This window comes from Coregonus clupeaformis, chromosome 15 (genome assembly GCF_020615455.1).
Source record: "Coregonus clupeaformis isolate EN_2021a chromosome 15, ASM2061545v1, whole genome shotgun sequence".
NCBI lineage: Eukaryota > Metazoa > Chordata > Actinopteri > Salmoniformes > Salmonidae > Coregonus > Coregonus clupeaformis.
The window spans coordinates 58,118,401-58,139,325 of NC_059206.1; the positions used below are offsets into that span (position 1 = coordinate 58,118,401).

The 20,925-nt window shown below is 44.0% G+C and overlaps 1 protein-coding gene across 2 annotated transcripts in view; it reads left to right on the forward strand.

The window, feature by feature from the left end:
• The window catches only part of LOC121582747 (calmodulin-regulated spectrin-associated protein 1-B), a 200,627-nt gene that overhangs the window by 121,541 nt on the left and 58,161 nt on the right, over positions 1-20,925 (forward strand). For both annotated transcript variants that reach the window (XM_041898825.2, XM_041898826.2), the window contains exon 6: positions 11,172-11,313. In XM_041898825.2, the coding sequence (XP_041754759.1) occupies positions 11,172-11,313 (142 nt within the window). The remainder of the gene's footprint in view (positions 1-11,171; positions 11,314-20,925) is intronic.

Sequence of the window (20,925 nt, forward strand, 5' to 3'; positions counted from 1 at the left end):
AGAGTTACATATGGGGTAAAAAACATAAAGTCAAAAATACAACAGAAAATATATATACAGTGTGTGCAAATGTAGCAAGTTATGGAGGTAAGGCAATAAATAGGCTGTAGTGCAAAATAATTACAATAGTATTAACACTGGAATGCTAGATGTGCAAGAGATTATGTGCAAATAGAGATACTGGGGTGCAAAAGAGCAAAATAAATAACAATATAGGGATGAGGTAGTTGGGTGGGCTAATTTCAGTTGAGTAACATTTTGAAATGTAATTGCAGGAAAGTTTTTAAAACAACTACTGTTACTGTTGTTAAAAAAGAGGAGAGTCTCAGCTTTATGTGAGTATACCAGTTATTTCTCAACTGTCAATATAGAGAAAATAACACCACTTTACAAACAGAGTATATAATTGAGATGATGCGCCAGCGGTAGCCTGGGATGTGCTCATCAAGCCCAGACGATAGTGGAGATCCATAGCGCCCACTAGCGGCTGCCCAGGCTACGCAAGCGGAATAAAGCGGAGCGCCCCATTTGCGGTGAATACATAGAGTAGCCTATATAGGCCTACCAATGGAACATTTTTGTAGGACATTACATTTACTGTTAGATCAATTGCATGGCTTTCTAGCAACAATATCATATTTAGAGTTAGCAATCTAGCTGATGTGTTTTGAGTTCCCACTTCCTCAAGTGGTAAATTATGTAGCATATAGGCATAGCCTAGGCCAATATGCACAAAAAACATGCAGGCAAATTAATTTCTATAGATATCAGATTATTCTGGATCCTATTTTGACATGTTACACATCAAAATATCCTTCATGCATTCCCTGAACATGTTAGATGAAATACCTAACTACTTTCATCTTACCGGGCACTGGAAAAAGTCAGTCTAGAGACCTCCCACTTACCTACCTTGCTTTAAAGTTTTGCCATTTGATACCTGATTTTATTAGACTTTCTTTTTTCTTTTTTTTTTGTAGGATAATGTTCTAATGTTATAGCATAATACCTCCAGGAGAGCTACTGGTTGTGTAGACTTGTGTTCCAGCCCTACTCTAACATACCATATTCTACAAATCAACTAACCAACAGGACCTTGTTAAGCTGACTCAGGTGTGTTTGAGCAGGGATGGATGAAAACATTGCACACCCAGGGGCCTAGCTCCCCAGATGGAGAGTTGACCATGTGTTTTATAACTGTGCTGTATATTTGACTTTAAGGCATTTGTTCACAGTGGTATTGTTATGGTATTGAGTATCATTATACTAAGCTGGTATTTGTATTGAAGGCAAAATTCTGAACATTTAGGCCTAGAGTTTGTTAGGCCTACAAGCATTTCGCTACACCCGCTATAACATCTGCTAAACACGTGTATGTGACAAATACAATTTGATTTGATCTAGCTAATGATTAGCCCATTGGGGTAGCCTAAACAAATGCAGATGGGCAACCCCATCCTTCAGCCATCTATAGCTTTGCCACAATGCTACTACTTCCGTTATGCTACAGGAGAATGCTCATTGCTAAAATAGCACACCTGCCTTATAATACACTACATGATGAAAAGTATATGGACACCTGCTCATCTAACATCTATTTCCAAAATTGATGGCATTAATATGGAGTTGGTCCCCCCTTTGCTGCTATAACAGCCTCCACTCTTCTGGGAAGGCTTTCCACTAGATGTTGGAACATTGCGGCATTAGTGAGGTCGGGCACTGATGTTGGGCGATTAGGCCTGGCTCGCAGTCAGCGTTCCAATTCATCCTAAAGGTGTTCGATGGGGATGAGGTCAGGGCTCTGTGCAGGCCAGTCAAGTTCTTCCACACTGATCTCGACAAACCATTTCTATATGGACCTCGCTTTGTGAACAGGGGGCATTGTCAGGCTGAAACAGGAAAGGGCCTTCCCCAAACTGTTGCCACAAAGTTGGAAGCACAGAATCGTCTAGAATGTAATTCTATGCTGTAGCGTTAATATTTCCCTTCACTGGAGCTAAGGGGCCTAGCCCGAACCATGAAAAACAGCCCCAGTCCATTATTCCTCCTCCACCAAACTTTACAGTTAACATTATGCATTCGGGCAGGTAGCGTTCTCCTGGCATCTGTCGGACTGCCAGATCTTGAAGCATGATTCATCACTCCAGAGAACTCATTTCCACTGCTCCAGAGTCTTTTACACCACTCCAGCCGATGCTTGGCATTGCGCATGGTGATCTTAGGCTGCTCGGCCATGGAAACCCATTTCATGAAGATCCCGACTAACAGTTATTGTGCTGACGTTGCTTCCAGAGGCAGTTTGGAACTCGGTAGTGAGTGTTGCAACTGAGGACAGACAAGTTTTACGTGCCACGCGCTTCAGCACTCCACGGTCCCGTTATGTGAGCCTGCCACATCGCGGCTGAGCCGTTGTTGCTCCTAGATGTTTCCACTTCACAATAACAGCACTTACAGTTGACCGGGGCAGCTCTAGCAGGACAGAAATTTGACGAACTGACTTGTTGGAAAGGTGGCATCCTATGACGGTGCCACGTTGAAAGTCACTGAGCTCTTCAGTAAGGCCATTCTACTGCCAATGTTTGTCTATGGAAATTGCATGACTGTGTGCTCAATTTTATATACTTGTCAGCAATGGGTGTGGCCGAATCCACTAATTTGAAGGGGTGTCCACACTGAAAGAGCCAGCCCTAAAAATACTACCTTTTGCCAACATGTGCTCATTTCTCGAGAGGAATATTAGCAGGTGTGTGGCGCGCGCAGACCTCAAAATTTGTATTAAACCCCCTAAGGTCGATATCCGTGTCCCCATGGAAATGCAATTAGCATGATAAAAAAATCCCCATAAAAATCTGTCAATTTAAGCTAGATGTATCGTCTCAATCCACCGCATCCACCTATGTAACAATTCCGCATCTGCGGTGAAAATTGACAGAGCTAGAGCGGTGTTTGTCAGACTGAGACATCCTGAAAATCGGTATTCTCACAATATCGTCTGTAGCATCCGAACGGTTTGGCCTACTATTATGACGCCTCTATGGAAAGATGAGACTCTCACAAACACGATGGTCTTCTCTGTTTTGCTCTACGACCCCCACAAGAGCCTTGAAGTCGGTACAGCCGATCTGCCAACTTCTGTCTATAGTGTCCAAACAGTTTTGGCTACACACTAATATGACCCCCCTTTGTAAAGGTGAGACTCACAAACACGTACATGTTGGTTGTTTTGCTCTACGACACCCACAGGCCTCACAAGACTCATCTGAAGGTCCCCCGGTACCAGTTGAAAACATTTATGGAAGTATATACTGTATATGGAGACCGTTTAGTGAAAAAAATAAGGGGTTAAATACATATAAGAAATATCAATTTATTTTTATTTTTATTTTTTTATTTTTTTTACATCTCTCAGATATAGGATAGACACTTCAGAACAAACTTCCTTTTTATATGTTATTTTTGGGACTATCTGTTGTTCCATGTAGTGAATCTATTATTCAATGTGTTTGTATAGGCTAATAGCAGTATGGCCAAATACACATTTTCATAACATATTTTAAAACAATTCCATATCGCTTAGTAGTAGTCTTATACTCTTATGGGTTAAATTGCATTCCAAGTGGCATTAAAAAGTATTGTATTCAACTTCATGGAACCTGCAGATACCCTGTTACAGATTTAGGATCAGCTTCCCCTCCCCCAATCCTAACCTTAACCATTAGTGGGGGGAAATGCAAAACTGACCTAAATCAGCGTGTAGAGGTGACTTTCACTGCCCCCCTCCCTCTTGCTGCTCTCTGGCATGGACCCCTGCAATATGTCCACACACTTAGTGCACACTTAGTCACTCTGTGCCCTGTTCCAATATTTTACAAATTCCTTCCTTCCTTCCTGCTTCAGAGTTCTCACTGATCTGACATGAGTTGACTGGTATTTGCTGTGTAATGGAACCCTTGCTTACACTTATCCGACCGTGTTAGATCAGTGATTACTTCGAAGGATAGAAGGAAGAAATGACAGAGTGAAGGATGCATGTTGGTGTTGGAACAGGGCCTGTTTGTCTGTCTGATTGTCTGTCTGTGTGGGGTTTCCCGTCGGCTTCTCAGAAAGGGTGGGGTGATGAATGCGGCTAACAGACACACAAAGGCCACCTTTCTTTCCCTGACTCACTGTCTCTCCATAAAGCAGTCTGTGTGCGACTGGGGACCGCATGAGTCCATAATCATAACACTCTCACCCACCTCCTCCTCCCCGATCTCTCTTTCTCTGTCTCTTATTTAGAACAGAGCAGACCCTACTAAAATGGGAGTATCAATGAACATGATTGTACTGCTCGCAGCATTTTAGCTAGACTGTTATGTGCTAGCTGTCTAGTCTGTGTTTTTATAAATGTGCAATGAGCATAAAAATACACATTTATATAAGGAATTGGCAACTCGTTATCATTCTGAGAAATAAGCATCTTCTTATCAAGGTAGGCCACTTGATTTCAACATCTAAACAAAGTGAACAGGCTATGTTGTTCAAACAGTTGGAGACGGACAGGAGGGTGTATTCATAACAGTTCAACAAACTGGTTTACCTTGTAGCAAGCAAATAGATCCAAGTTGGCTAGACTTTAAATATAAAGATGAGCTGGCTACTCACTAGCATGTGGGCTTGCGCTTGAGAGATTGTTTGAGACCTGTGTTAATTTTCTATAATGCCAGCTCACACCAGAAGTTGGTCATTATTAGTGGATGTGCATGGTTCTGGTTAAATTTGTAACATAAAGGTCATTTTCATAGACAGACTTGAAAGCAGATCAGGGATTATTGAAAAAAGCAGGTTAAACTATATTATTTTGATAAAATACTGTCATTACATTTTTAGTGGGTCTTATGATTGTGGAAGGCTTATTTTTTATGTAATTTTTTTATTAAACCTTTATTTTGACAGGGAAGACATATTGAGACCTAGGTCTCTTTTCCAAATGCGCCCTGTATAATACAATATAAAATACACATTCAACACAATATATACTGTGTATATACAGTGCATTTGGAAAGTGTTCAGATCCCTTCACTTTTTCAACAATTTGTTACATTACAGCTTTATTCTAAAATCCATTAAATAGTTTTTTCCCCCTCATCAATCTACACACAATACACAATACCAAATGTTGGCTGTGTGCTTAGGGTCGTTGTCCTGTTGGAAGGTGAACCTTCGCCTGGTTTCCTCCAGACGTGACGCTTGGCATTCAGGCCAAAGAGTTCAATCTTGGTTTCATCAGACCAGAGAATCTTGTTTCTCATGGTCTGAGAGTCCTTTAGTTGCCTTTTGGAGCGGGCTGTCATGTGCCTTTTACTGAGGAGTGGCTTCAATCTGGCCACTCTACCATAAAGGCCTGCTTGGTGGAGTGCTGCAGAGATGGTTGTCCTTCTGGAAGGTTCTCCCATCTCCACAGAGGAACTCTGGAGCTCTGTCAGAGTGACCATCGGGTTCTTGGTCCTCCCTGACCAAGGCCCTTCTCCCCGATTGCTCAGAGTTGATTTTGAAGGATCTTTAGGGTTGGGCCGTGTAGGCTTAGTCACCAGCTGGGTTAGGTTTAGATCAATTACACATGTTTTTTTAGATTGTCTGAAGCCTGCTTTTCTGCTTTATAATTTAGATCACCCAGGATAATGTATTCTGATTTAGTAAAAGGAAATGGATTTCAATAAAGAGACAGATAAATGATTTTTTATAAAAATTCCCACTCCACCACCTCTACCCTGTCTATCAGCTCTGAACACATAACCCTCAATATTAATATCAGAGCCCAGAATGTCCTCAGAGATCCAAGATTCAGTCAATACCAGAATATCCGTATTCATCTGCATAGCCCAGATCTTGATGTAATCCAGTTTAGGAAGTAAGCGCAGATGCATCAACCCAAGACCTTTACGATTTTTAAAGTAACATGGAAATTCCAACTCAAACAAGCTACGTTCAATAGGCGGTTGCAGGCCCTGTCTGATGGTTAATATAGTTGTTATGACTATAAGATTGCATAGAACTGCACCATTTGGTCTATCCCTATTAGTAATAGAGGAAGGAGAATAAATTGGAATTGCTTTTCCAAGGTTAACACCATAGGGCCTGAGGCCGCAGCCAATGTCAGTATGAGTAACTCTGAGTAACCAATGATGGAATGTTATAAACTGACTTACAGTGGGGGGGAAAAGTATTTAGTATACTTATTTTCCACCATAATTTGCAAATAAATTCATTAAAAATCCTACAATGTGATTTTCTGGATTTTTTTATTCTCAATGCGTCTGTCATAGTTGACGTGTACCTATGATGAACATTACAGGCCACTCTGATCTTTTTAAGTGGGAGAACTTGCACAATTGGTGGCTGACTAAATACTTTTTTTCCCCACTGTACATGGGCTTTGGTTGAAAACCGAGGGGGTATTCAAGTTTATGGAATTCACATTTGAACTAAAAGCACTGGGTGAGCAGACCACAGTGGTCTCATCTTTCGAGCTAACAATAGCAGATCTAAGAGTGGAGTTCAAATGAATGGGTTAGAGATTACAACTGACAACACCTCTAGCAGTATAGACAACAGTACGACGATAATGCTTAGAGAGGATGGGAGGTATTATCTGAGCGGGGCTTGGTCTGTCTCCGAGTCAATATCTTAATGCAGTCTTGAAATATGAAGAGAGGGTCAAGGCTCCTAGATGGTTTTGGTGGAGTCCATCATCCCTGCAGAGCATATTTTGTTTCCAAAAAGTGTTGAAAATGTCAACTTATGTTAACAGTGTGGCAGTAGTCTTTAAGCCAGGTATGAAGTGCTAAGAGCCTGCTGAACCTTTCGCAGCCGCGACCCAGCGACGGCACGGGACCAGAGATAATCGGCTGCTTTTCAGAGCCTTTTAGGGTGTTGATCAGCTCAATAAAATCCTGTTTCTTTAGCTTTTTTATGTCATTTGATCCCACATGCACTACAACAGCAGCAGCCCTTGGCTGATGATGTAGTATAGACAGAATAAATCCTGTGATGTCCTTCACCGTAGCCCCCAGGTAGCACAGTTTTTGCTCCGGGAACCAAGATGTGCCACACCATGGAACTACTAAGGATGATGGCTGGAGGAAGTTGAGTGGCCGTGGACGTCCGGCCTTTTCTGAGCCTCCTTGAGGACTGACAGGAGATGGGGGACGGAGGACCCACATCATCAATAGAAGCCCTCCGAGCAAGGGGGGGGCTGGAGCCTCAGACACCCTCGAGGCCTCATGTGAGAGGGAGCCCGGAAGGTATGGGCCTGTGGTAGAAACCCCCTGAGCTGGACACTCAGGAGACAGGGTAGAGGATGAAGGAGCAGGAATCTCTGGAAGCAGGTGGGTGAAACTGTTGGTCAGCAGGATGGGATCCCCCGAAGACATTTCAGCCCCATTCACCAAAGACCGCTACCTTGCGCTGGGCTTAAGGTGGGTGACGTGCCTCCACTGGGATGCAAGATCGATAACCGTGGCATCCGCCAGCTCGTCATAAAGCGTCCTTGCTCCTTTATTCTCCAAGGGGGGTGGGGAGGGGGGGCCGGTATGGGAGGTCGAGGTAGGATGGGAAGGGCAGGTGAAATGTGTGGGGAGAGGTGACTTCACTAGGGAGGTCAGCCCTGGCCAGTCAGTCAGTGTGTGCCAATACGGTGGCGAGGCAGTGGCACGACGACCAGGCTGAGGAGTAGAAAAGGAAAATGTCTTAGAGTGGGACCTATCCAGGATACACTGCAATGTCTCAATTTCCTTACTCTGGATGTCCAGCTCAGACATACAGTATATTCATCAATAAGCTGACAGTTTCCACATTGGAAATTTGGCTGGCCAATATTATCCTGGAACTGTGCGAAATAGGTGCAGCTCCTACATGGGATGAAACGTTCACCGTAGTCTCTGAAGGTGGTTGCTGCCAATCTGAAAAAAGTCAGTTTCCACGTATGGTGGAAAGTGGTAGACACCGTTTTGGAAAAATTCTGTTGAAATCCATACAAATAAAATAGATTGTTGAGGATTCAGCTAAAAGTCAATCAATCCACACAGTGTGATTGTTAGTTAGATTGAATCACACAGTTTGTAGGATCATCAAAGTTATAGGCAGCAAGCCAGAACCCAACCACAGACTAGTGTTGGGTTCTAGCTTGAAATATACTTATTCATGTTACCATACTAGAACTTATTGATTACTTTACATGTATAATGAATGTATGTGTTGGGGTCTATGGAAAGTGGATAAAAACTAGGTGTATGGAAAGTTACTGAGTGAGGAAGGGGGAGTGCAGAAAGTTTTGTTAAATCTCATGGCTCCTAAGGAGGGAGGCAAAGGGCTACAGTCTGGTTTCAGTCACTGATAAAATAGGATAGTCATGGATTGGGGAGGAGCGAGGAATTCAGCCCGAGGTCAGGTCAGATGAAGTGAGAAGGAACAGTCCTATCCCACACACATATACTTCCACGCCCATGAAGGTTCTAGCATGAGGCAGGGCCATGACTACACCAGTGAGAGGAACCAATTAAGTTCATGACTAGCAACAGAGATGTATTGGCTGTCTAGATGTGCAAGGAGTTGACTCTGCCAAGTAGGAGGGTATACAGTGCCTTCGGAAAATATTCAGACCCCTTGACTGTTTCCACATTTTGTTAAGTTACAGCCTTATTCTAAAATGGATTAAATATAATTTATTTCTCAGCAATCTACACACAATACCGCATAATGACAAAGTGAAAACAGGTTTTTTGAAATCTTTGCAAATTTATAAAAAAAACAGATACCTTATTTACATAAGTATTCAGACCCTTTGCTATGAGACTCGAAATTGAGCTCAGGTGTATCCTGTTTCCATTGATCGTCCTTGATGTATCTACAACTTGATTGGAGTCCACCTGTGGTAAATGCAATTGATTGGACATGATTTAGAAAAGCACACACCTGTCTATATAAGGTCCCACAGTTGACAGTGCATGTCAGAACAAAAACAAAGCCATGAGGTCCAAGGAATTGTCCGTAGAGCTCCGAGACAGGATTGTGTCGAGGCACAGATCTGGGAAAGGGTACCAAAACAGTTCTGCAGCATTGAAGGTCCCCAAGAACACAGTGGCCTCCATTCTTAAATGGAAGACGTTTGGAACCACCAAGACTCTTCCTAGCTCTGGCCGCCCGGCCAAACTGAGCAATTGGGGGAGAAGGGCCTTGGTCAGGGAGCACCAAGAACCCGATGGTCACTCTGACAGAGCTCTAGAGTTCCTCTGTGGAGATGGGAGCATTTTCCAGAAGGACAACCATCTCTGCAGCACTCCAACAATCAGGCCTTTATGGTAGAGTGGCCAGACGGAAGCCACTCCTCAGTAAAAGGCACATGACACATGAAACTAAAATTGAACTCTTTGGCCTAAATGCCAAGCGTCACGTCTGGAGTAAAACTGGCACCATCCCTACGGTGAAGCATGGTGGTGGCAGCATCATGCTGTGGGGATGTTTTTCAGCGACAGGGACTGGAAGACTAGTCAGGATCGAGGCAAAGATGAACGGAGCAAAGTACAGAGAGATCCTTGATGAAAACCTGCTCCAGAGCGCTGAGGACCTCAGACAGGGGACGAAGGTTCACCTTCCAACAAGACAACGACCCTAAGCACACATTCAAGACAATGCAGGAGTGGCTTCGGGGCAAGTCTCTGAATGTCCTTGAGTGGCCCAGCCAGAGCCCGGACACGATCTAACATCTCTGGAGAGACCTGAAAATATCTGTGCAGCAACGCTCCCCATCCAGCTTGAGAGGATCTGCAGAGAAGAATGGGAGGAACTCCCCAAATACAGGTGTGCCAAGCTTGTAGCGTCATACCCAAGAGGACTCGATGCTGTAATCGCTGCCAAATGTGCTTCAACTAAGTGAAGGGTCTGAATACTTATGTAAATGTTATATTTTTTATAAATTAGCAAAAATGTCTAAAAACCTGTTATTGCTTTGTCATTATCGGGTATTGTGTGTAGATTGATGAGGGAAAAAAACAATTTAATCAATTTTAGAATAAGGCTGTAATGTAACAAAATGTGGAAAGTCAAGGGGTCTGAATACTTCCCGAAGGCACTGTAAATATAAATGTATGTGCTTGTGTAAACATGTCTTTGTCTTTGCAGCTGTTTGACCCAGTGGGTGAATAAACTTGCTTTGAGCTTTTTCTAGTTGTCTGTGAGTTTTTACTCTGTTTGTTCAGAACCTAACACTAGAAACCAGCTAGCACTAGGACCCACAATAAACACAACCAAGGCACAAAACTAGCCAACATAACAACAGCAAGGAGAGTGTGGTGACTTACTCAGTGCGATTAAATGCTGGGGCCCATCAAAACAGTAACGCAACGGAGGCAGTGTTACCAGTATGATAGCCAGGAGAGAAGCGCCTTGGATGGGATGTAGTTTCCAGTACAGGCCGGTGGAAAGCCGGGAGGTTGGCAAGCGCTACACCGAAAAGCTTTTCAGCTATTTAGCCTAGGTATAATTTTACAAGCCCTGAATTCATTCGATTATTCCTGACTGTTTGAATTGCAGTGTATTGACCTTTAATTTAGCATCAAAGCTTATGTAGAGAAAACAAAACAAAAACATTTAGATATATATTGTGATTCGCCCATAAGTATGCATAAATCTAGATATGATTTTTAGGCCATATCGCTCAGCCCTACTGGTCACATATCTCTACTCTTGTAGAAGAGCTTATTGTGAGGGTTGGTGTAGTTTACATTATGAATGTGATAGCTACTTACTCTGTCATTGACTCCTGGCTGTTGGTGTGGTGGTGGTGGTGTTGTTGTTGCTGCTGTGCTCTTCTTGGCATGCCACTCCTGCTGATGACTTAACAAACAAACAAACCAGAGCTTCTCAAATGACCTTCTAAATCAGTTACAAAGAGGAGGATCGTGAACTCAACTGGCTCCGACCCAGGATAAACTCAGAGAGCTAAACAGAGCTATTCAATTCTGCTGTGTCACTGGCAGGAGCAGGCTGCCAAGAAGACACCCACTACAGTGGATTGTGTGTGCGTGATTGTGCATCTGAGTGTGCATTGTGTGCGGGAAGGACTGTTAATCTCAGACAGGCTGACCCAGTCCATGCCCCTATCTGACCTCTGACCCATCTCTGTGTGTGTGTAGGTGCGATACCGTAGAGACCACCTCTCTGGCCGGCAGCTCCAGCACTTCCCCATGCTGGATGAACTCATGAAGGACATGTGTGACTGCTCCGCCCTGCTGTCAGTGGTGCACTTCTACTGCCCCGAATTTATGAGGCTAGAGGGTAGGTTGTCTTCTAACTGCCTTGAACTCATGAGTTCAGAGGTGTCAAAGATACCGGATCCGGCCTGTGAGCCGATTCAATGCTGGTGGTTTGAGTAAAAAATTATAAAAACTCAATCTACATTGATATTACTAAAACCGAATAGAAACTGTGTAAAGATGGTAATAGCCCTACATGTATAAAGTCTCTTCACTTGAATCATCAAAGCGTCAAGCATTGAACATTTAAAAAAGGATGGTTAGAGGACATGCGTCCCACGGGGAAAAATGAGTTTCACACATCCGTGGGCTAGAGGGTACCCAGAGGAGGACGGAAAATAGGTGTCCTCCGGCTACACCATGGTGCTACCCCAGGAGACAGGACGATCAGCTGTCCGTCCTGTCTCCTTGTAGCGCTGTCTTAGGCGTCTCACAGTACGGACATTGCAATTTATTGCCCTGGCCACATCTGCAGTCCGCATGCCTCCTTGCAGCATGCCTAAGGCATGTTCACGCAGATGAGCAGGGACCCTGGGTATCTTTCTTTTGGTGTTTTTCAGAGTCAGTAGAAAAGCCTCTTTAGTGTCCTAAGTTTTCATAACTGTGACCTTAATTGCCTACCGTCTGTAAGCTGTTAGTGTCTTAACGACCGTTCCACAGGTGCATGTTCATTAATTGTTTATGGTTCATTGAACAAGCATGGGAAACAGTGTTTAAACCCTTTACAATGAAGATCTGTGAAGTTATTTGGATTTTTACGAATTATCTTTGAAAGACAGTGTCCTGAAAAAGGGACGTTTCTTTTTTTGCTGAGTTTATGTTCTTTAATTCACAGAAAAATGTCTGATGGGCTACATATTAAGTCATTTGGATGTCTCTCTCATCGAGCTGGTTCCCGCTTATAAATATCTGGGCGTCTGGATTGATAAAGATCTAACGTTTAAAAAAAGATACTGATGAGATAGTTAAAAAGCTAAGATTTAACGTGGGCTTCTTTTTTAGAAATAGATCTTGCGGCTCCATGAACAGAAGGAAGCAGATTGTGCAGTCTTGACTATGGAGAAACTATTTACCAGAATTCAGCAGCCACTATTCTTAAACCTTTGGATGCCGTCTACCATAGCGCCATTCGTTTTATCACAGGTGACAGTTTTAATACTGACCACTGCATCCTGTATCAGAAGGTCGGCTGGACCTCACTAAAGTTCCGTAGATCATTTAATTACTCCCTTCTTGTTTACAAAGCTCTGCTCCACAAGCTTCCAACATACCTCACTTCCCTATTGAAATATACAAATATGAGATACCAAACACATTCGCAGGGTTGGTTAACTCTTGAGGTCCCGCTTGTCTCCACAATGTTTGGTAAATTCACCTTTTAGATTTAACCCACCGCAGTTGTGGAATACGTTACAAAACAAATTGCACCTGAATTCCCAGGTGCTGATAGGGCAGTGATGCAACCAGTCAGGATGCTTTCAATGGTGCAGCTGTAGAACGTTTTGAGGATCTGAGGTCCCATGCCAAATATTTTCAGTCTCCTGGGGGGGAATAGGCTTTGTCGTGCCCTCTTCACGACTGTCTTGGTGTGTTTGGACCATGATAGTTTGTTGGTGATGTGGTCCCGCTGTGATAGTTTGTTGGTGATGTGGTCCAACCACCCTTATTAGTTCACACCGCTTCGATCCTAACAAAGATCCTTGAGAAAATGTATTAACTGTTAAGTAACAAAGGTGTGTGTTGGAGTAAGTGGGTGTGAGGCAGGGTCAGTGCTATCCTGGATCATTGGGATGTCCCTACCCTAACCTTAACCCCTACCTTAACCCTAACCTTAACCATTTAAAATGTCAACTTTAATGGGGTAGGGACGTCCAATGATCCCAGATAGCGCGGACCGTGTGTGCAGGGCTGTAGCTACATACCCTTCATGGCCAAGAGTATGTGGACACCTGCTCGTCGAACATCTCATTCCAAAATCATGGGCATTCATATGGAGTTAGACCCCCCTTTTCTGCTATAAAAGCCTCCACTCTTCTGGGAACGCTTTCCACTAGATGTTGGAACATTGCTGCGGGGTCTTGCTTCCATTCAGCCACAAGAGCATTGAGGTCGGGCACTGATGTTGGGGGATTAGGCCTGGCTCGCAGTCGGTGTTCCAATTCATCCCAAAGATGTTCAATGGGGTTGAGGTTAGGGTTCTGTGCAGGCCAGTCAAGTTTTTCCACACCGATCTCGACAAACCATTTCTGTGTGGACCTCGCTTTGTGCACGGGGTCATTGTCATGCTGGGCCTTCCCCAAACTGTTGCCACAATGTTGGAAGCACATAATTGTCTAGAATATCATTGTATGCTGTAGCGTTGATTTCCCGTCACTGGAACTAAGGGGCCTAGCTCAAACCATGATAAACAGCCCCAGACCATTATTCCAACAGTTGGCACTATGCATTCGGGCAGGTAGCGTTCTCCTGACATCCACCAAACCCAAATTCGTCCGTCGGATTGCCAGATGGTGAAGCGTGATTCATCACTCCAGAGAATGCGTTTCCACTGCTCCAGAGTCCAATGGTTGCGAGCTTTACACCACTCCAGCCGACGCTTGGTATTGCGCATAGTGATCTTAGGCTTGTATTACAGCTATTTGACCATGGGAACTCATTTCATGAAGCTCTCGACAAACAGTTATTGTGCTGACATTGTTTCCAGAGGCAGTTTGGAACTCGGTAGTGAGTGTTGTAACCGAGGACAGACCATTTTTACGTGCTACACGCTTCAGCGCTCGGCGGTCCTGTTCTGTGAGCTTGTGTGGATTACCACTTCGCGGCTGAGCCGTTGTTGCTCCTAGGTGTTTCTACTTTGAAGGGGTGTCCACATACTTCTATGTAATGTAGTGTATAAGGACACCAAGGTCCTAGTTTTTACTTTTTTTAGGAACTCAGTCAGGGTCTCAACTTACTGTTGAAAGTTAGCATAGTAGAATTCACAAGGTGCAATTTCGAAACTTGGTTGTGCATCAGCAGTTCAAGTTCTCGCGCTGCTCGTTCGCGCTGCTCGTTCGCGCTGCTCGTTCGCGCTGCTCGTTCGCGCTGCTCGTTCGCGCTGCTCGTTCGCGCTGCTCGTTCGCGCTGCTCGTTCGCGCTGCTCGTTCGCGCTGCTCGTTCGCGCTGCTCGTTCGCGCTGCTCGTTGGTAATTGAATGCTCCTGCTACCTGTCTACCTCCCGCTCGTATAGTGTATGTGCAGCCAGGTTCCAGACAGTAAGTCCTCTGCTTTCTCGCGGTTTGCCGTACTGGTGTGTGACTCGGGTGTGCGTTGCTTGTGTGTTTCACTGGCTATGCTTGTTTTGGGGATATGGGTTGTGTTTGCGACCCCACTGTGGCTCATAGCAAACTTTCAGTAAATTCCTGTCAAGAAGAGAGACACGGAAGCCCAGCTAGCCTGTAGTTTCAAATGGAGGTCACTAATGAACGTTTTCAATGCTGCATGAGCTGTGTTTATTTTGCTCTGTTCTGGGACAATGTGGACCGTCCGGACTTTCAATGTAGCAAGGTTTGCTTGCAGATGACTACAGGGGAGAAGTGGCTACTCTTAGCAAACAAGTAGCGAACTTACACAAACTACTGGGGAATCCACGTCCGCCTACTTTCTCTTCTACTCCAGTAGCTGGACGCCTCACTGGCCCGGTGGGAGTGTCGCCGTCGTGTCATCTCTCCACTGCCGACTGGCCGGTGCTCTGCGGGGATCCCTCCCCAAAGGGGTCTCCCCCTTCCCCGGAGAATGGAGTTAGTAGGATGCTTCTGGATGACTTAATGGATGTTCCTTTTCTTGACCCTACCAACCAGCCATGGAGGCACGTCACTCACCGTGGAAGTCGAAAGCAGCAGCCTTTGGCAATAGGAGCCTCCTTGGTGGTGGGAAGCCTGTACCGGATACAGACTTCAAATAGGTTCCGGAGGTTCCCGACGCCTTCATCCCTGGGGGCTACCGCTTCGAGATTGGACCCGGAGGTACCTGCTTCTTGGTCCCCTGTTCTGTCTCCTTCTCCGGTGGCTTCTACGGTGAATGAGGCTTTGTTGGTTATGGGAGACTCAAACCGGTTGCCAAGAGTTGCGGGCGTGCGAGATTCCCCCTCTCGCAAGTCCTCAACTGGTCTCCCGAATTATGCGACCCGTAGGAATGGGTGGGTTTCCTGTCCCGTCGTCTCGCCGGCTGTTGTTTTAAGCAGCTCTATGGTAAGAAACGTCTCGGTTCCTGAAGCAAAATCCCTGGCTACCCCGGGGCTCGAGTACAGGATATTACTAGGCTGCTCCCCACCGTTCTACGTCAGTGCACAGAGATTGATGCTGTTGTAGTCCATGTGGGATTTAATGACATTAGGAATGGTAGCTCAAAACGGCTGAAACAGGATTTTGAAGAATTGATTGGGTCTCTGCTGGACACCAAAAGACGTCCTATCATTTCTGGCCCTGTGCCGTCGCTTGGTCGATGCAGTGAACGTTTTAGCAGGCTACTAGCACTTCACAACTGGCTACATGACTACTGCACCTCCATGGGTGTAACTTTTGTAGACAACTTTGACACCTTTTGGAAGCAGATGATGCTTTATAAGGAGGATGGGATCCACCCTAATCATTTGGGTGCCTGGATCCTGTCCAAACACTACAGGGCAGCGCTGAAGCTTTGACTGATCAAATCAAGCTCCTCAAAGGTATTTACTCCCATTAAATCGCAGCGATATAATTCTGCCACAGCTTCCCATGTTGATAGGGGTATTGTAAATAGTAATTCTGTGACTGTTAATTTAATTTCCATTGATAGCTCTGTTAGCTCCGTAAGGAACCCACTGTTGTTCGCTCCACCTATACTATTAATAGTGTTATATCACGCTATCGTATTGCTACATGTGCTCATACGCATAGGGGTGTTGTCAATAGTAATCTTGTGCACATTTACCTGGATTCTACTATTAGCTATGCAACTTTGAATCCATTCAGGAAGCCCATTTGTGTCTAGCTCATCCAGTTGTATTGACTCTTGTGTCACCATGGATACTCCTGCTGTTTTCAAATCTTGCAGAGGGCTTGGACTGTTACATATAAATGTGCGAAGCCTGATGTCTAAACTAGACTTTTATGGATGTCTGGGCGCATGACACTAGCCCAGACGTTCTGGTTATCTCAGAGACCTGGCTGAATAATTTGATTATGGATAAGGACGTTGCCGTTGCTGACTACAACATTTTCAGATGTGATAGACAAATCTACTCTTATGGCATCATGCTCTCTTAGCATCTCTGTCCCCTAAATGTGTGAGCTGTTGGTTGTAAAAGTGTCCATAAGCCAAAATATGCATATATTTATTGCTGCGGTATACTGCCCCTCAGCCACTTCGGCGGAGGCGGAGGCTGTTGGTATTATTTCTGATTATTTAAAACCCTTTCTGGTATCTGAACTGGTTGTTTTAGGATATCTAAATCTTGATTGGCTTACATATCCCTCAGATCAGTTTAAGAATATCTGTCTTGAGTTCAACTTGACTCAGCTGATAACGAAACCGACTCGGATTAATGTAAAAAACCTAGCAAACGCCTCATTGATTGACGTTATCCTGACTAACTGTCCCCATAAATATTTGGCTAGTGGTGTTTTTGCAAATGATATCAGTGGCCACTGCCCTATTGCTTACATTAGAGATACTAAACAGAAATACTCTGACCCTAGTGTAATTGTGAAGATACATTTTTTTTCGTTCCTTCATGATCTATATTATTCAGAGTTTTTTTCTACTAGCTGCATACCAGACCCTGTTTTGGTACTCACCTGTACTCTCAGACCTCCTCTTGGTAAGAAACCAAGGCTGGGCCAAGGTTAGACAAACTGGCTTATTAGCTGATTGGCAGCTATTTAGGCAATTGAGAAATAGGTGCTCTGCCTCGGTTAAACAGGACAAATCAAACTACTTCCTTAGCGCTAGGGCAGACTGTTAGTGATCCCTCTTAATTTTAGAAAACCGTTAATTCACTGAAGCTGAGTAATTCCTCTACTTTCCTGCCTAAGCAAGTAGATTTAGACTCCTGCATCATTACTGAAAAAGTTGATTTGTGATGCTTTTAATCAGCATTTTATCTCAGCTGGTTTCTTATTTGAAAGAAATGGTGGTCATACTGGTCTTGGCCAGTCAGTTGACTGTTCTTCCCACATACAGCCTCCAGTTGTCTCGATGGATGATCAGTCAACCTCACGTGACTTTGGAAATGGTAGTCAGGGTTTTTCTTTTTGGCAACTTGCTGCCTTATTAGCTATTGACACCAAGAAGTCATTAGGGGCTGACAATTTGGACCAGTTTTTGCTTAAGTATGCAGCATCCCTCATTGCTGGCTCAGTAACACACATTTTTTATTCAACTTTAGTATCTGGAAATATTCCAAAAGTGTGGAAAGCAGCTTTTGTGCTGCCACTCCATAAGGGCGGGGATAGTAGTGATCTCGATAATTATTGACCCATTATCAGGCTCCCTTGTCTTGCGAAAATCCTAGAATCATTGGTCAACAAACAGCTACGTTATTTTCTATCTGTAAATGGTATTCTTAATGTTAATCAATCCAGATTCAGACCTAAACATAGTACCACTACGGCTACCATGCTTGTTGTAAATTATATTGCAAATGCCTTAGATGGTAGAAAGAATTGTGCTGCCATGTTTGTAGCTTTTGGTAATGTAGACCATGTTATTCTGTTGAATAAGCTGTCTTCGATAGGGTTTGGTACTGATGCTTGCCGATGGTTTCATAATTATCTCAATGACAGGATCTAAATGTTATTACATTCCCAATATTCTTAATATAAATGTCTAAGACAAATGTCAAAGAGAATAACAACACACTGTTGAAACCATTTAGCAAATTGTCTTATACTCCCCTATCATATTGGCGACCTCACCGCAGAGTTTTTTTTTAGGGGGTAGATCAGCTTTAATATTGCAAATAGATTGTAACTTCCATCAATGTAATTGTCTGCATCACTTCCAATCCCCCATATGTTTTTTTTTCTACATACATACATACATACATACATACATACAGTGGGGAGAACAAGTATTTGATACACTGCCGATTTTGCAGGTTTTCCTACTTACAAAGCATGTAGAGATCTGTCATTTTTATCATAGGTACACTTCAACTGTGAGAGACGGAATCTAAAACAAAAATCCAGAAAATCACATTGTATGATTTTTAAGTAATTAATTTGCATTTTATTGCATGACATAAGTATTTGTTACATCAGAAAAGCAGAACTTAATATTTGGTACAGAAACCTTTGTTTGCAATTACAGAGATCATACGTTTCCTGTAGGTCTTGACCAGGTTTGCACACACTGCAGCAGGGATTTTGGCCCACTCCTCCATAGAGACCTTCTCCAGATCCTTCAGGTTTCGGGGCTGTCGCTGGGCAATACGGACTTTCAGCTCCCTCCAAAGATTTTCTATTGGGTTCAGGTCTGGAGACTGGCTAGGCCACTCCAGGACCTTGAGATGCTTCTTACGGAGCCACTCCTTAGTTGCCCTGGCTGTGTGTTTCGGGTCGTTGTCATGCTGGAAGACCCAGCCACGACCCATCTTCAATGCTCTTACTGAGGGAAGGAGGTTGTTGGCCAAGATCTCGCGATACATGGCCCCATCCATCCTCCCCTCAATACGGTGCAGTCGTCCTGTCCCCTTTGCAGATCCTCATCCTTCTTCTTCCTGCAAACACGGCGAGTGGAGTTTAGACCAAAAAGCTCTATTTTTGTCTCATCAGACCACATTACCTTCTCCCATTCCTCCTCTGGATCATCCAGATGGTCATTGGCAAACTTCAGACGGGCCTGGACATGAGCTGGCTTGAGCAGGGGGACCTTCCGTGCGCTGCAGGATTTTAATCCATGACGGCGTAGTGTGTTACTAATGGTTTTCTTTGAGACTGTGGTCCCAGCTCTCTTTAGGTCATTGACCAGGTCCTGCCGTGTAGTTCTGGGCTGATCCCTCACCTTTCTCATGATCATTGATGCCCCACGAGGTGAGATCTTGCATGGAGCCCCAGACCGAGGGTGATTGACCGTCATCTTGAACTTCTTCCATTTTCTAATAATTGCGCCAACAGTTGTTGCCTTCTCACTAAGCTGTTTGCCTATTGTCCTGTAGCCCATCCCAGCCTTGTGCAGGTCTACAATTTTATCCCTGATGTCCTTACACAGCTCTCTGGTCTTGGCCATTGTGGAGAGGTTGGAGTCTGTTTGATTGAGTGTGTGGACAGGTGTCTTTTATACAGGTAACCAGTTCAAACAGGTGCAGTTAATACAGGCAATGAGTGGAGAACAGGAGGGCTTCTTAAAGAAAAACTAACAGGTCTGTGAGAGCCAGAATTCTTACTGGTTGGTAGGTGATCAAATACTTATGTCATGTAATAAAATGCAAATTAATTACTTAAAAATCATACAATGTGATTTTCTGGATTTTTGTTTTAGATTCTGTCTCTCACAGTTGAAGTGTACCTATGATAAAAAATTACAGACCTCTACATGCTTTGTAAGTAGGAAAACCTGCAAAATCGGCAGTGTATCAAATACTTGTTCTCCCCACTGTATCTACCAACAATTTTAATTTAAAAAAAAAAGTATTTAGTCAGTCACCAATTGTGCAATTGTGCAAGTTCTCCCACTTAAAAAGATGAGAGAGGCCTGTAATTTTAATCATAGGTACATGCCAACTATGACAGACAAAATGAGAACTCTTTTTCCAGAAAATCACATTGTAGGATTTTTTATGAATTTATTTGCAAATTATGGTGGAAAATAAGTATTCGGTCAATAACAAAAGTTTCTCAATACTTTGTTATATACCCTTTGTTGGCAATGACACAGGTCAAACGTTTTCTGTAAGTCTTCACAAGGTTTTCACACACTGTTGCTGGTATTTTTGCCCATTCCTCCATGCAGATCTTCTCTAGAGCAGTGATGTTTTGGGGCTGTCGCTGGGCAACATGGACTTTGAACTCCCTCCAAAGATTTTCTATGGGGTTGAGATCTGGAGACTGGCTAGGCCACTCCAGGACCTTGAAATGCTTCTTACGAAGCCACTCCTTCGTTGCCCGGGCGGTGTGTTTGGGATCATTGTCATGCTGAAAGACCCAGCCACGTTTCATCTTCAATGCCCTTACTGATGGAAGGAGGTTTTCACTCAAAATCTCACGATACATGGCCCCATTCATTATTTCCTTTACACGGATCAGTCGTCCTGGTCCCTTTGCAGAAAAACAGCCCCAAAGCATGATGTTTCCACCCCCATGCTTCACAGTAGGTATGGTGTTCTTTGGATGCAACTCAGCATTCTTTGTCCTCCAAACACGACGAGTTGAGTTTTTACCAAAAAGTTATATTTTGGTTTCATCTGACCATATGACATTCTCCCAATCCTCTTCTGGATCATCCAAATGCACTCTAGCAAACTTCAGACGGGCCTGGACATGTACTGGCTTAAGCAGGGGGACACGTCTGCACTGCAGGATTTGAGTCCCTGGCGGCGTAGTGTATTACTGATGGTAGGCTTTGTTACTTTGGTCCCAGCTCTCTGCAGGTCATTCACTAGGTCCCCCCGTGTGGT